Below are 16,776 nucleotides of genomic sequence, written 5' to 3' on the forward strand. Positions count from 1 at the left end.
TTGCCACCATTATTCTAAACACTTGGCACTGATTCTTTCCTCTTCCAGTGAATGTGAGCAACAGTTGTATAATCTGGCAGTAGTAGCTAAGATCTGTAGAAAGAGAAAATACATGGACTTTATGAAAATTCAGATGAATATGTAATAGGGGAACATCTTCATTCTTTTTTCATGTGAGCATCAGGCCTTCATAGAACAGAAAGACTAAGAAATGAGGTGTCGGTTGAACCCACTGGTAAACTTCATGGCTCTAGCTGTATATACTGGAAAGAAAATATGAAAGGATGGATACAAGTGGGAAAGGCGAAATATAAGAACAGAGAGAAATAGAAGGATTTGTATTGCTTGTGCCGGAAGAGTACAAGAGAAATTGATATTTGTATGTCTTCAACAGTGTTACTGTTTTTGTCTTTGGTGTCCATTGTTTCATTGTTCCAAATCTTTTATATCTTTGATACTGCAAATTCAAAGCCAATCTTTATCTTTTAAGTGCCTGAAATGCCCAAGAAAATTCTCCCAGAAGAAAAAGTCCCTAAGAAACCAGAACCTTCTGCTAAAGGTATCTGTCAGGACTGAATTAAATACAGAGTCAAAGCTTTGGATATGATTCTGCTTGTAAAACTCAGTGTAAAAACTTGAATTTCTGTACTCCAATGTTTAAATAACAAATAGCATTTAATTTATTATGTTTTACTGAGTTGTGGCACTGTTATGTTTAGATGGAATGATCCAGCCCCAACTACTGTAAGCACGGTTAAGGTTGCAATTTTATTCATATTTCCTTGAGAGTACGTCCACTTTTTCAAGAAATATGCATAAAGTTGCTCCATATGTCCCACTGGTTTAAATGGAACAGTTAGGCATCGAATGAATAGGCTTTTTAAAAAAAAAATGCTTATCTTTGGAAAAATGTTTCCAGTTGTGTGGAAGGATATTTTAAATATTTAAATACAAGTTTGGCGGCCTTTTGTTTACTTTAATAAAATGCCATGTAAATAATTCTGGCTTGAGGCCTGTGGCCTGAATAGAACTCTTAGGCAGTATTTTTGCCCTGCTAAGGAACATACCCAAACTTCACAAGTCATAAGTTGTACAAAATCATGATGTATTCCCACAAATGACTATATAGTTTGGAGTTATCTGTGATCTTAAACATTGTGACTTGTTTAAAATTGTGGCTCAGAGCTATGTACGTAAAGACCGCCTAAACATATGAAGTGCAACTGCATTATAAATATATAAAAGCAAAGAAAGACTATGGTATTTGGGATACATAGTCAAAACAATAGGCTGATGTATACTTTGAACAATATGACATATATAATGTTTTATATCTTCATGTTATATGTTTCATTGTTGCCTGGTGCTTCATATACTGCACTGGAATTAATAATAGTTTTAAAAAATCCAAACAAATATTCTTAGAGTGTCTGAGATACTCAAGTAAGTAGTAACTAAAGAGAACGTTCCTATGCTCAAAAACAAAGATGCTGGTTTGTAAAGAGTAATATCTTGCCTTGTAATATCTTCTTATAATAATTAAGAAAAAAAATATTTTTCATCTTCTCTGTTGATTAATCTTTGGGTATACTTTTCAGAATATGTTTCTTTTGTGTGCTCAGTGTGACTTCTTATACGTAGATAGTAATTTTGATCTTTATACCTCAACTGGGAATCCAGATAAATCATCATTGCTGTTTTGATAGATCACTTTGAGCGTAGAAGCATGTAGAAGTTATTTATATCATTACTTCAAGTTTTGGCATTTTCATTTGTGATATGTTTCATTGGTCTTTCTGAATGAGTAGTAAAAATTAATTAATTAATATCTTTCAAGTGCCTGAAGTGCCCAAAAAGGTGATTGTGGAAGAAGAAGAGCCAATTCCTGTGCTTAAAAAGCCGGTACTTAAAAAACCAGAACCTCCACCTGTTAAAGGTACATCTCACCATTAATGAAGCTATAAATAATTGTTTATGAGTTGGGCAGCTAACTACTTCTTGTCCTGTTGATGCCTTGTGGCTGAAGATTCATTTGTAAATAGTGCCGTTGGCATAGTCCAATGAGTTATAATGCTTAGTTGTGTGCATCTTCATCAGAAGTGTTCTCTGTATTCCTTAACACGGGATGCACAATGGCTGATTTTGTTATGCTTTTTTATTGTGTTTCATTGTTTTTGTGCCTCCTCTTACACTTACTCTTACTCTTACTCTTACTCTTACTTTGCATCATCATATCAGCTAAATATCTTTAACAATTCTTAAAGAAGGCTAACATCTCTTAACATTCCAAAATGTGTCAGAAATGTTTGCCGATAAAAAAGTAATTCTTGTTTTATCTAAAGAACCAGAGCATATTGCAGTGATAGAAGAGCCAGAACCAGTGGCTGTGACTGAAGAACCAGAAGCTATTATTCAGGTGGAAGAAACTAAAGTCACTGTTAGGGTTGAAGAACCTAAACCTGCTATTGTGACTAAGAAACCAGCTGTGCCTAAGAAACCAGCTGTGCTTAAGAAACCTGAACCTCCACCAGTTAAAGAGGCTTTGCCTTATGAAGAAGAACGAGAAATCCAGACAGTTATTGGATACAAAGAAGAGAAATTTGTGGCTATTCACCAAGATTTAGAACCCATTGCTGCATTAGAAGAACCTGAGCAAGCTGCTGTGTTTGAAGTAACAGAGCCTGAAGAATACATTTTGGAAGAACGAGAGGTCATTATTTTGCCTGAAGAACCTGAACCTGTTGCTGAACCTGAAGAACCAGCTGTTGTGCCAGTTGCGGCACCTAAGAAACCAGAACCAGCTGTTCCTAAAAAGCCAGTTGTGGCAGTGCCCAAAAAGCCCAAAGTTACTCCCGTGCCTAAAAAACCTGAACCTGTAGAACTGCCTAAGAAACCAGTATTCAAGATTAAAAAACCAGAACGTCCAGAGCATCCACCAGAAATCTTGGAACATAAAGAAGAAAAAGAAATACAAACATTCATTGCACACAGAGAAGAGAAACATGTGGCTGTGTACAAAGATGAGGTTAAGGTTATTACTGCACTTGAAGAACCTGAACGGACTTCAGTTTTTGAATTAGCAGAGCCTGAAGAATATGTTCTTGAAGAACCAGAGGCCATTGTTTCACCTGAAGAACCTGAACCTGCTTTTGTTCCTGAAGAACCCGAAGTCACTGCCATTCCTGAAGAATTTGAAGTTGCTCCTGTTCCTGAAGAACTCGAAGTTGCTCCTGTTCCTGAAGAACTCGAAGTTGCTCCTGTTCCTGAAGAACCTCCTGCAGTACCTAAAAAACCCATTGAGGTTCCTAAAAAAGTCATTCCTCCTCCTGAAAAACCTGCCCCAGCCATTATACCGAAAAAGCCAAAGCCAGTTGCTGTGCCCAAAAAACCAGAACCAGCTGTGCCCAAAAAACCAGAACCCGTGGCATTGTTCAAGAAGCCTAAGCTTACTCCTGTGCCTAAAAAAGTAGAACCATCTAAGAAACCAGAACCTGAATTTAAAAAACCAGAACTTCCACCAGAAACCTTGGATTATGAAGAAGAACGAGAGGTACAAACGTTCATTGGATATAAAGAACGGAAATATGTGCCTGTTCACCAAGACGTAGAGGCCATCACTGCATTTGAAGAACCTGAAAGTGTTTCAGCTTTTGAAGTAACGGAACCTGAACTATATATCCTTGAAGTACCAGAGGAAGTTGAGGAGCCTGAACCTGTTGTTGTCCCTGAAGAACCTGAAATCACTATAGTTCCTGAAGAACCTGAACGCCTGCCAGTTAAAGGTACACAGTGTAATGTTTTGTACAGCAAAAAGAGAATGTCTCTTCTATAAATCAGAATTTTGACAATTATTGTGAAAGCATTCTGTTCAGAAAAACAAAAAACAATTTTAGGTCAAGTTACTGTAGATTGTATGCAAATATTTGTTCTGCATGTCTGCCAAAATGGGGATAAATGGAAAAAGCAAACAAACAATAAGGCAAAAGTATTATTTTGATTCTGGAAAAGAATTTGCATATATTTGCAAAAATAGAAAGTATGTTAAAGTATTAGTAAATCAGACACATTAAATCTATGTATGTTATTAGTACAATGCAAAGGGTTTCAAATTTGAACCTTTTTGAACTTGAAACTCTCTATAGTGTAGGTGAAATAGTTGTTCAGTGTTTTAAGAGGCTGCTTTGATCATTTTAAACTTGTACCAGATCCATTTTGAGCTTGGAATAACAACCCATTTAGAATGGAAAGCACTTTTTTCCCCCATTTGTTTTGAGTTTGAAATGGATTATTTTGAATTCAAAATATATGTATAGAATGATTGTATGTATAGAAGTAGATTCATGTAAAATTATGCATTTGCAGTTGGATGAGCTAGTATATAAGCCTGTACAGTATATAGCTACTCAGAAGTAAATTCAGTCAAACTCACTCTCAGGTAAGGCATGTTTAGGAATACAGCCTTAATGTCTGTTATGCCTGTGGATTTATGCTTCTCTTTTCTTAACAAATTGACTAATATCTTTAAAGTGCCCGAATTACCCACGAAAAAAGTTCCAGAAAAGAAAGTACCAGCTAAAAAACTCAAGCCACCACCAGCTAAAGGTACATGTCAATGATAAATGTACCTAAACAAGATAATTCTTCTATTTTAATATTTCTTAAAAACTTCTCTTCTGTAGTATCTCTTCTGAAATCTTAGAATTCATCTTATGCATGTGTGTATGTGTGTAATGTTTACATATATGTCTGTATCATCAGTCGTGTTTTTGAGAAGTCTTTATCTGTTCTTCATATTTGGTCTTGTTTATGTTTATATTTTCAAAGTAAAAAGAAACCTATTATCTTGAAAGTACCTCAAGAGTCCGCCAAAAGAACAGAGAAGAAATTGCAGTTTTTCACTTTAAAAACTCAGAATCTCTTTGTCATCCCCTGAGAAGTTACCTTCACTATGTTATAACTGTATTTTCTTTGTGTTAGTTCTGTTGTTGGATTTATAAATTGCATTCATGTCCATTATTTGCATGATGGACATAAGTCAGAGTGGGGGAGAGATTATGGTGGAATCCATTTTCATGTGAGCGGATGTCTCTACTCATGAAGTAGAGCTTTCAGCTCCTGTCCTCCATTCAAAAGCCTCTGCATGCCCGCAAAATAAGCCCTTTCAGGGCAAAACAAATATTACATTTATATCCCACTGTAATCTACCTAAGGACTCTCAGTGGTTAAAAATGTTAAAAAGTAGTCATAATTTAAACTATTCATGATGTTTTACATACCCCAGTATAATAATCCACAAAAGTAAAACATACTAAAATCTTTTGAAGTGCCCAAGAAGGCAGTGCCAGAAGAAAAAGTGCCTGTCGCTGTGCCTAAAGAACTAGAACGTCCACCAGCCAAAGGTATACGTCCTCATCGATGCCATGTGCCTATATATATATGTGCGTTGTGTGTATAGATTGTGTATTTGTGTTGTTCTTTATAAAATATTTGGTTAGAGAAAGTCATAGGTTTTGCACTGATTCATATTCAAAGGCAAAAGGGTGCTTCAAAGCATAGGTGGGGGGGGGCTCATAGAGACCCTCTCTAGAACTCCTTAAAGCAACCGCATCTTTTCCTGGGATGATGAGGCTGCAGCCGATCCCCACTTGTCTTCGGAGTGGCGGGCAGCTGCTCCAAGCAGGCTCCTGTGTGCTCCAAGGTCCAGAGCACCTGCGCGTGTGTCTTAGTCTTAACTTGTACATTGTGTTAACTGTTATATTTTGAGTCCTGATGTTTCAAGTACCCCGTATAACATTCACCAAAGTAAAACATACTAAAATCTTTTGAAGTGCTCAAAGTGCCTAAGAAGGCAGTGCCAGAAGAAAAAGTGCCTGTCGCTGTGCCTGAAGAGCCAGAACTCCCACCAGCCAAAGGTATACGTCCTCATCGATGCCATGTGCCTATGTATATATGTACATTGCGTGTGTAGGTAGACTGTGTATTTGTGTTGTTCTTTATAAAATATTTGGTTAGTCGGAGTCATAGATTTTGCACTGCTTCAGATTCAAAAGCAAAAGGGTGCTTTAAAGCATGGGGGAGACACATGGAGACCCTCTCTAGAACTCCTTAAAGCAACCACATCTTTCCCTGGGCTGATGAGGCTGCAGTTGATCCCCATTTGGCTTCAGACTTGCGGGCAGCTGCTCCAAGCAGGCTCCTGTGTGCTCCAGATCAAAAGCACTTGCACGTGCGTCTTAGTCTTAACTTCTAGTCCTGATGTTTCAAGTACCCCGTATAACATTCACCAAAGTAAAACGTACTAAAATCTTTTGAAGTGCCCGAAGTGCCTAAGAAGGCAGTGCCAGAAGAAAAAGTGCCCGTCGCTGTGCCTGAAGAGCCAGAACTCCCACCAGTGGAAGGTAGATGTCTTCACTGCCACCATTTTTTCCACACTTTTGCTTCTGCTTGGTTTGTCCTGATGTTTTATGCTGTCGTGTATAGATGTGTATAGTATCGTGTGTGTGTTTGTGTGTGGGGTGCAGGTAGTGTACTCATGCTTTCTTTATAAAATACTCCTAGCCAAAGAGAGGAAGAGAGTGGCTGCCCAGCACTTCTGATTCAAGGCCAAAAAGGTGCTTTAGAGCACTCAGGGCCACTCATGGAAACCTGTCTGCCATTCCTTAAAACAGCTGCCTCTTTCTCCAGGATGGTGTGGTGATCTCAGGAAAAGCCATGTTGGTTTAAAGAGTTGCAGATAGATGCAATATGCATGCTCCAAAGCACCTTTTTTGCCTACAAATCCAAAACCCTGTCCTGCAGTTGTATGGTAAATTTTCATTGTTTGCAACCATGAAAAGGCCATATTTCAATACTTATTTTATAAGGCAGAAAAAGCTAAGCATTTTAAGTCCCATTAAGTGATATACACTCCTTAACCAACTATTTGCATATGCAGAGGCAAGTTATATAGGTCTGGAGTCCAAATGGATTGCCTGCCAACACACTAGCTTAGGTAAAGCTTCCTTCAAGCTGAGCTCAGCCCCTGCCTGGTGATTTCATATATCCATGAAGTTTTTTAAACAACAGGGCCTGGTTTACCACTGTCTTCTTCCAGGATGTTCTGTTGACTTTCCAATCTAGCCTATCACCCTGGGATTTCCTGGTAGCCTGTTACCCAAGTACTAAGGAGGTCTAACCATGATTAGCTTTTCAAGATTAGCCAAGGTCACCTAGGTACTGCCACCAGCTTACATATATGGAAATCTACACTGTATCATGGCTGTGGTGTGTGTCCATGAATGAATATGTTGAAGTCCAAGCAGTGTGGTGTTTTAGTTCTCTTTGCCATTCAGCCTTTGAAATGAAGATCTTATGCTAGTTATCAATATTCTTTAAAGAGCCAGAAGGTTTTGAGGAAATTGAAGTTGAAGAACCTGTTCCTATTCCAGAAAAAGAAGAGATAATTCCAGTAGAAGGTATATATCTCATAGGATGAGTAATACTTCTTTCTTTTGCATGTTCATCTCCATCTTATAGGGATTATATATGTTCATTTGGTGATATACATGTTGTTTTTATTTCTGTGTCTATATACTGTCATTTGTATTTGTGGTGTCTTAATTTCTGTGGAACATTCACATTAGTTTTTTGGTTATGAAAACAATTATTAATAGGATTTAGAGGAATAGTCTTAAAGGTTTGTTACTACTATTTTGGAGTTGATATTTTGGTGTTCATCGTATCAGATATTTTAATCTGAATTATTTTATATTATAGTTTAGATATTATATATACATATATGTATACGTATATATAATATTATATTGTATTATATGCACTTGCTTTATTGAAATTTTACTAATGGTATCCATAGAGGGACTTTCTCTGATACATTAGATGTTTTCACCTGAAGTATATAGCACAATTATGCTTGCCCTAAAATCTGTCACCGTATCATTTAAAGAACCAGAGCCAGAAAAGAAGATAATCCCCAAACCCAAACCCCGTGTTCCTATCCCACCGAAAGAGGACATTAAGGAGGCAAAGGTTCAGCTGAAAGGTATAAGAAGCAATCACAAGCAGTTTTCAATCTTATTAAGCCCCAGCTATTATAACTAATGCATATCTGATGCAGAATAACCTTTTCTGAAAGTATGGCATCTTTGGGCTGCCATCCTATATCTAATTTACTTGGGAATAAGCCCCATTGCACTCACTAGGACTTATCTCTCAGTAAACAAGTATAGGATTGCGCCATTAATACATTAATGAATTATTAACTGGATGTTTTCTGAATAGTTTTTATTCTAACATTGCTATTTGCTAATGACTGATTTACTAAGATTACCCAATATTGTCTTATTCTCTGAGTTCATGCGTTAAGGTCCATTAAAGGATTAACCATTTAAATATTCCCACTATTTCTAAATGTTTAAATTTTACTTTATGTGTGCTCCAAGAGTTACACCTGCCCACTTGTAGGACTTTTTAGTAGTATAGCAAGTTAGAAACTACATACCACAAAGTTCTAAAATTTGGTAGCATTTTAAAGTCCAAAGTGAGCTGAATAGATCTAAGAATTTTTATAGCTTTGGAAATACATGATAGGGATAATATTTATTTAGAAGTATATATGTATAGAAGCCAAAGCTGAAGCAATGATAAAAGAAAGCAAATATGATTTTTATTTCTGGTACATGAAAAGAAACAAATTAACAAAAGAAACAAATATATTTAACATTATTTTCCATTTTATTTAATATTCTGACTGAAAACAAGAGTCTGAGTTTTCTTTCTCAAGAATTTTTCTTGCTTTACTTATATTTTCACTATGGAGATTCTTATGGGAAACTAAATTTTATTTATTTATTTATTTATTTATTTATTTATTTATTTATTTATTAAATTTCTCCCCCGCCCATCTCCCCCCAATGTGGGACTCTGGGCAGTTCACACAAAACATTAAAACCATAAATACATATAAATACATAAAACATAAAAATTTAAACATTACTAAAAAAGAGGAAGAGAGTCCAAGAAGATGAAGGATCTGGGGCTGAAGACAGCAGGCCTCTACGGGGCTAGCCATCCCCATGCTTGAAGTATTCCCTTCCCACCCCAGGCCAAGTGGCAGAACCAGGTCTTCAAAGCCCTACAGAAGGCCAGGAGTGAGGGGGCCAATCTCACCTCCAGGGGCAGAATATTCCAGAGACCAGGGGCTACCGCAGAGAAGGCCCGCCTTCTGGACCCTGCTAATCAAAGTTCTTTTACTGCGGGGGTCCGAAGCATGCCCTCTCTGTGTGATCAAGTGGGATGGGTTGAAGTCATGGGGAAGAGGCAGTCCCTTAGGTAACCTGGTCCCATGCCATGTAGGGCTTTAAAGGTGATAACCAACACCTTGAATTGGACCCAGAAGCAGACTGGTACCCAATGCAGCTTGTGGAGCAACGGTGTTACGTGGGCCCTTCTTGGGGCTCCAAAAGTTGCCCGCACAGTTGCATTCTGGGCCAGCTGTAGTTTCCGGATAGCCCCATGTAGAGTGCACTGCAGTAGTCTATCTGGGAGATAACAAGGGCATGAGTGACTGTTCAAAGGGCATCCTGATCCAGGAAAGGGCATAACTGATGCACAAACCGAAGTTGTGCAAAGGCTCTCCTTGCCATGGCTGCCATCTGCTCTTCAAGCAGGAGCTGTGAGTCTAGGAGGACCTCCAGATTATGCACTGGGTCTGCCTGGGGCAGTGCCACCCCATCCAGCACCAAAGATGACAAAGTCCCAGATACTGAGGAGCCATTAACCCATGGCCACTCTGTCTTACCAGGGTTCAGCTGAAGCCTGGTGTTCCCCATCCAGACCCTTACAGCCTCCAGGCACCGCGAAAGGGCGGTCACTGTATCACTTACCTCACCTGGGATGGAGATGTATAATTACGTATCATCAGCATACTAATGATACCTCATCCCATGATGGTGGATGATCTCACCCAGCGGTTTCATGTAGATGTTGAAAAGGAGTGAAGAGAGAACTGAACCCTGCGGCACCCCACAAAGGAGGGGCCAAGGATGGGACCTCTCGCTCCCTATCACCACCAATTGGGATTGGCCCTGGAGAAAGGAGGTAAACCAGCACAGAACCGTGCCGCCCACCCCCAATTCCCTGAGCCATCCCAACAGGATACCATGGTCGACAGTATCGAAAGCCACTGAGAGAGCAAGGATGGTCGCACTTCCACCATCCCGCTTCTGCCAGAGGTCATCCATAAGTGTGACCAATGCTGTTTCCATTCCATAACCAGGCCTGAAACCTGATTGGAAGGGATCCAGATAATCCATTTCCTCCAGAACCCTTTAGAGCTGTGATGCCACCACTTTCTCAACCACCCTCCCCAAAAAGGAGAGGTGGGAGACTGGATGGAAATTGTCTAGTACAGTAGGACCCAGGGAGGGTTTCTTGAGGAGGGGATGCACCAACGCCTCCTTAAAGGCAGCCGGAAACAGTCCCTCCTGCAAGGATGTATTAACCATCGCCTGGATCCAACCACATGTCACCTCCCGAGCTGCTTTTACCAGCCAGAAGAAGCATGGGTCAAGATGGCAAGTGGTGGCCTTCACAGTCCCCAGGATCCTGTCCACTTCCTCAAGATCAGCAGGATCAAACTGTTCCCAGATAACTGGGTAAGAACAGTCCCCTGGTATCTCCCCAGACCCTGCCCCACGCTTGGAGTCTAACTTGGAACGAATCTGAGCGACTTTGTCCTGCAGATGCTCTGAAAATTCCTCCACATGGCCCTGCAAATGAACCCCCACATCCCCCTTACCAAGTGATCCTGAACAGGGCCACCAGGCAGCATTCTGTGGACGCGATAAGAGTGGAGAAGTATACTGTAGCTTGGGAAATAAAGAGAATGCTCTGAGTAGAAAACTATTGAGATTTCAGCAGAAACGGTTGTCTTCACTGATAGACATGCAAAGGAAATAATAAATTGCATGATCTACCAATCTAAGCATTTCAGGCTATACACATCTCAGAAAGGTTCTTCCTCTTCCCATGCAACTGCTTTGAGATAATGCATGCTTTGTCCTTTTCTCTTATTATCTTGTACTCTGCTGTCAAGTTTTTCTTTCTATGTGTGTCTTTATGTGGTCTCTTCATTTCACTTAGATTTCATTTAAGCATGCTTTCATTTCTGATTGAATCTTCTGTAAGTTGTTGGTTACGACAGTAAAGCTATCATGAAGAAAATGTCATAAAAAAGAATGCAGAAATTGTATTTTTGTTATAAATATTGTTGCTAATGTTTTAATAATAAAAAGAAATCTCTGAGAAAAGTACTTAGAATCAGAAGATTTACAGAATTAGAAATTTAGTGGTTTTTCTGTATTCGGTGTTGATTCAAATGAAACTGAAAGTCACCTTTCTTTTAAGAGATTTTTCAAAAGCAACATAGACATTATCTCCTAAACTTTAGTATTTCTTTCTTATAATACATCAAATACTAGTATAAGGTATTGATAGTTATTACTGAAGGTGGGCTTATTCTGAATTTGATATCATTTCAAGCACCTGGACTGAAACCACGGAAACAACTTCCTGAGCGTGCTGCTCCTCCACCTAAGGAAGAAGTTATTCTGAAAAGAGGTATAGTCATTGGTCTTTATTATTAAAAAAAAAATTAATAGGCATCACGGACCATCATACTCCAAAATAGTTGCTACCTAACAATATATGATGAAATGAAAGTATAACCAGACATCACCTTCCCTTCTGCAACTCCTCCCACCACACACATGTTTTTTGAGGAGCTCTTACAGAATTGTGTTAAGCAGATAGGTCATTTGCTGGTTCAAAGAAACCTTGTTCCCATGTTTCTTACTGTCTAGATCTGCTAAACATCTGCTAGAAAATCCAGATTTTCAGAAGTTTTGATCACCATAATATTTGCAACATAAAATGATCTGGTATAATTCTTGCTCCTAGATGCATTTTTAAGTTTTTTTAATTAAAAAAATGTATTTAATTTCATCCTCCCTCAAAACAAATTCCTTCATGGGAATCAGTGATAAATGTTCACACCATGCAATTTTAATTTGGTAATTAGTTTATCAATTTGATCATCGTTGTCCAAATGCAAATTGTGTTACTTGAATGAAAGAATTCAACATATGGTTTCACTATTGGACCCTTTTTATTTCTTCTATTTGCCTGTATATTTTAAATAGAATTTTTTTATAAGAAAAATTGTTTGGCAACTCATCCAAATGTTTTTGAAAGAAAATGCTTTCTCTTTTAAAGTCACAAAAGCTGTTAAGAAGCCTGAGGAGGAAGAGGCTAAACCAGAGAAAGAGCCTAAAGTGGAACCCAAGCCTGTTGAAATAATTAAGAAGCCTGAAGGTACAAATAAAAAAGAAGATAGCTATGATGTTATCCATTAACAGACTCAGTTTAAGCCCCCAGTTTCATAACTACTTTCAGTACATGAACCATAATATAGGAATCACATTTTCAATTCATTATGTCTATAGTATGAAATCTGAAAAAATACCAAACTGAAACATTTCCAAAATGTTTCGGACATAATGTGTAGTGTAATAGCTTTATTTCTTCTCACCCTTCTATACATTTATTCCTTCAGAGTCTTGAAAGAAATCAAACAGAAGGGCTATGATTGATTTATATTCTGTGAACTCTTGTCTTTTTTTTCTTTTCTTAACTTTGACATACTTATTAGCCTTGGCAAACTTTTATATTAAAAAAAAAGCCAAGCTACTTGTGTTTTTCATGATGAATAATGTATTGGGGAGTCAAAATATTTATATTCAGCTACCAAATAAAACTTTGTTTTAAGTGCCAGAGATTGAAAAGAAGAAAATTGAGATTCCACCAATCAAGAAAAAAGAAGAAAAAGAAAAGCCAGTGCCTGAACCAGCCAAAGGTATCCATACTGGTATTGCTGTTTTCTTTGCTGCTACCAACTAAAATTGGAAGTGATCTTGAACATTAGTTTTCAAGATAAAGGCATCTTTCATTTCAGGCAGCCAGAAATGCTACTATCTTTATGCTATTCTAACTACTCTCTCATTCTACCATACCCAATCTCCTCCTCCTCCTCCTCCTCCTCCTCCTCCTCCTCCTCCTCCTCCTCCTCCTCTTCTTCTTCTTCTTCTTCCTCTTCTTCCTCTTCTTCTTCTTCTTCTTCTTCTTCTTCTTCTTCTTCTTCTTCTTCTTCTTCTTCTTCTTCTTCTTCTTCTTCTTCTTCTTCTTCTTCTTCTTCTTCTCCATTATGATGCTTTTATTTGACTCTGCATAGCTCAAACCAGCTATGTTTGCAAGTGGGCAGATTATGAAAGTGAAATGAGAGTGATTGTCTTCTGCTGTTGTGTCTCTCTCCGACCAGTTTTATTCTGGTTGATTTTCAGTATTCTATCTCAGTGGTTCATTAATCAATTCATTATTTTTGTGTTTAAAGTTGCAGAACCTAAACCAGCAACGATTCCTGAACCAAAGCCTGCTGTAGGTAAGAGTCGTTCACTGATTTTTCTTTAGTAATCAAAGCGTTACTATAATATGTATACGTGTACTGAGGATTGAAATTTTCATTTCATTTTTGGCATTTTCTTTTTCAAAATGCTGCTTAATTCTTTCCACAGCTCTAAAATCTCCTAAGCCAGTTGCAGAACCAGCACCTGAAGTTGCTCCTGTGACAACTCCAGTGGTTGGGAAGAAAGCTGGTATGAATTCTGGCTGTCTAATGCATTCATTCATTTGCATTACTGCTCTACCCAAAGTTACTTGCATGCGTAATAACACAAATTATTGTGCATATGCTTTATTTATTTTATTTATTTATTTAAAAGATTTGTATGGCCAGCCATCTCTGGGTGGCTCACAACAGCAATAATACCCGGTAACTATAAACTATATGTTGTGGAGTTAGGACAAAACAAGTGTACTTGTGAATAGTGAGCTGCTAGGCTATGTTCTCCTCTAGAAGGAGGAAGGTGAAAGTAATTATACAGGGAAATCTAGGAGATAAGTGGGGCCTCCTTTGCGACCTTACTTCTCAAGAACTTTATTGCAGGTGTATCTTCTGAAGTGGCAGTAGATATTGTGGCAGGACACAAAGAATAGTTAGACAATTGAGATCCCAGGCCCATATTCATGTACGTAGTTCAATAGTGTTTGAATAGTCAGGCATATAGATCTCTCTCTCTCTCTCTCCCTCTCTCTCTCTCCCTCTCCCTCTCTCTTTTTCTCTCTCTCTCCTCTATCTATTTTCATTCATTCCCAGGGAAAGTGCACTTGGGCCCAAATTAATGTCAAGTAGCATTCATTTTTATTTTTCTCCGTTCATGCATAATTGAATAGCATCACCTGATCAGCTTTTCTTTTTTTTTTTTACAAGTAAACAATAAACAACACAACCCTTTGCATGCCTGCTTTTGATACTCCCTGGGACTTAGAGCCAGGAAAGTACGCATGGTGTTCCAGCCCAGATATAATTTGGCTGAAACAGAAACCACCTCCTCCTAAGCTGCATTAAAGAATTACAATAGATGGGCAAAAAGAACTGTGAAATGAAAATTTAGTCTGGAAATGGCAAACAGTAACTATTATGTTTTTCCCTGGATTAAAGCCAAGGTACCCAAAACTATTTTCTCAGGATTTATGAGAAACATCCAAATAGTTTATTTCAAACAAATAATAAAAATAACCAGTTTGTAAAGGCATGCACAGAGTAACCACTACTTGATTTAAAAAATCCTAGATATATTTTAAATATTACTTCATTTCTAATCCTACTTTTGGTATTTTATGCCAGAGCCCAAAATTACACCAAAGGAGGAAGCTGCCAAGGGTAGAAGTCCTATTAAAGGTAAGAAAGGGATATCATAAAATTCAAAACTTGTTCTTGCATGTTTAAACATAAGTCTTGAGTCTAGTTACAAGTATCCCATGTGTTGAACACAATTTAAATGGCCCTTTTCTCACTTATTAATTTAACAAAAAATTAACTGCAAATGTTTCTTTTCTCACTTATTGATTTAACAAACAAAATGTTTTCTTCTGTGTCTAGATACGTTATTTCTACCTGCACTCCTGCTGACTTTTATCACACCTGACAACTTAGTACCTAGCTTCAGCTGTATATATGCATGAGAACAGAATTCATGTCAATAGACTATAAGTTCTATACCTTTTCTTCTCTGACTTGCAGCCAAAAAGACACCTTCACCCCTTGATGCAGAAAGGAGGAAATTAAGGCCAGGAAGTGGCGGAGACAAGCCACCTGAAGAGCCTCCCTTCACATACCAACTGAAGGCTGTTCCACTCAAGTTTGTGACAAAGATTAAAGATATTGTGCTGACAGAAGCAGAGTTCATTGGCTCTTCTGCCACCTTTGAATGCCTCATCTCTCCATCCACTGCTGTCACCTCTTGGATGAAGGATGGCAGCAACATCCGGGAAAGCCCTAAGTACAGGTTCCTGTCTGATGGCAAAGACCGGAAGCTCCATATTCTTGATGTTCAGCTTGCAGATGCTGGGGAGTACACTTGTGTCCTGAAGCTGGGAAACAAAGAAACAACATCAACTGCTAAACTCGTTGTTGAAGGTACTTCCTGGTGCCATCTAGTACCCTTATTAATATACCCTTAATAATACCCTTTTCATTTGTTGAATGCTCAAGACAGCCAACAATATCAAATAAAATACAGAAATGGAAATATAATGAGAATGAAAACCACCAATATTATTATCATTAACATTTAAAACCAAGTTTAAAAGTTGTGGCTTAAATGCTCTTACAAAAGTGGTGAGGTTGGGAATCAACACAGCGCGGGAGCAAAGGTCCTGCAGACCTTAGTGTTGGGAGAGGGTCATAAATATGAAGCATTCTATTGAACCCCTAAAGCAGCATGTTGTTTCTATTTCTATTCCTGTCAAACAATAATTAATAATTCAAATAACAGGAGAGACATCATAGGAAACAGGAGAATATGAGTATGTCAGCTCTGTATGCTCAGGTTAACTTAACTGTGCATGTATGGCCCAACCCAGCTATTCATTTTAGGTGTTCTGATGGGGGTACATATTTGTCCTTGAATAGTATACTGTACCTTTATACATGTAAATCAGATATCTCCATTGAAACTAATAGGATCTCTGCAGGTGCATACTCAAAACCATATGAGAACATAAGGAGTTCTGAATACAAATGCATCTGATTAAATGCCTATGTTATACATTATGCAAATAAGAATTTATGCAAATAACAACCTGCTTTTTCCCCTTCATCAGAACTGCCAGTGCGCTTTGTGACGCCCTTGGAGGAGGAAGTTACTGTCATCAAAGGGCAACCCTTTTATTTAAGTTGTGAGCTAAACAAAGAGAGAGATGTTGTATGGAGAAAAGATGGGAAAATTATCCTGGACATACCTGGGAAACTTGCTGTGGGCATTATTGGCTTACAGAGGGCCATTACAATCATGGATGCTACTGACAATGATGGTGGAGAGTACACTGTAACTGTTGCAAATACTGAACTCAGTTGTAAAACAACTGTTAAAGTTGTTGGTAAGTTAAAGTTTATTTTAAGAATAAACACTTGATATTTTTTTGAAAAAGAAATATTGAGTTAGTAGGAGGAGATAAAGAAGTGTAGCTTGTTTTTCTAATCAGTGATATCAGGCCTGACACTCTTTTCCCTCTTAAGCGTGAAAACGTGTAGTGGGGTCAAACACTAGAACTAGAAGTAAGCACAAGTAGGCCTTCAAGGACACAGATCTCTGATAAATAGTT

General features: G+C 38.2%; 2 protein-coding genes across 10 annotated transcripts in view; both read left to right on the forward strand.

The window, feature by feature from the left end:
* Positions 1 to 16,776, forward strand: part of TTN (titin) — a 299,036-nt gene that overhangs the window by 172,821 nt on the left and 109,439 nt on the right. For all 9 annotated transcript variants that reach the window (XM_088135751.1, XM_088135752.1, XM_088135753.1 and 6 more), the window contains 9 exons: positions 7,943 to 8,038; positions 11,539 to 11,616; positions 12,271 to 12,369; positions 12,824 to 12,910; positions 13,445 to 13,492; positions 13,626 to 13,706; positions 14,798 to 14,851; positions 15,194 to 15,589; positions 16,276 to 16,551. In XM_088135751.1, the coding sequence (XP_087991877.1) occupies positions 7,943 to 8,038; positions 11,539 to 11,616; positions 12,271 to 12,369; positions 12,824 to 12,910; positions 13,445 to 13,492; positions 13,626 to 13,706; positions 14,798 to 14,851; positions 15,194 to 15,589; positions 16,276 to 16,551 (1,215 nt within the window). The remainder of the gene's footprint in view (positions 1 to 7,942; positions 8,039 to 11,538; positions 11,617 to 12,270; positions 12,370 to 12,823; positions 12,911 to 13,444; positions 13,493 to 13,625; positions 13,707 to 14,797; positions 14,852 to 15,193; positions 15,590 to 16,275; positions 16,552 to 16,776) is intronic.
* LOC148216549 (uncharacterized) lies at positions 6 to 7,885 on the forward strand. Its single transcript, XM_088135761.1, has 2 exons — positions 6 to 559; positions 1,838 to 7,885. Exon 2 carries the CDS (start codon positions 2,303 to 2,305, stop codon positions 3,830 to 3,832), a length of 1,530 nt encoding a protein of 509 aa, XP_087991887.1. The 5' UTR covers positions 6 to 559; positions 1,838 to 2,302; the 3' UTR covers positions 3,833 to 7,885.

This window comes from Python bivittatus, unplaced genomic scaffold, assembly GCF_059951505.1.
Source record: "Python bivittatus isolate LINGU-HERP-01145 unplaced genomic scaffold, Pbiv_v1 ctg000200_np1212, whole genome shotgun sequence".
NCBI lineage: Eukaryota > Metazoa > Chordata > Lepidosauria > Squamata > Pythonidae > Python > Python bivittatus.

What these genes read in the sequence shown, in the direction of transcription:
- LOC148216549 (XM_088135761.1), top strand. Translation starts at nt 2,303, where the DNA reads ATGTTTGCCGATAAAAAAGTAATTCTTGTTTTATCTAAAGAACCAGAG.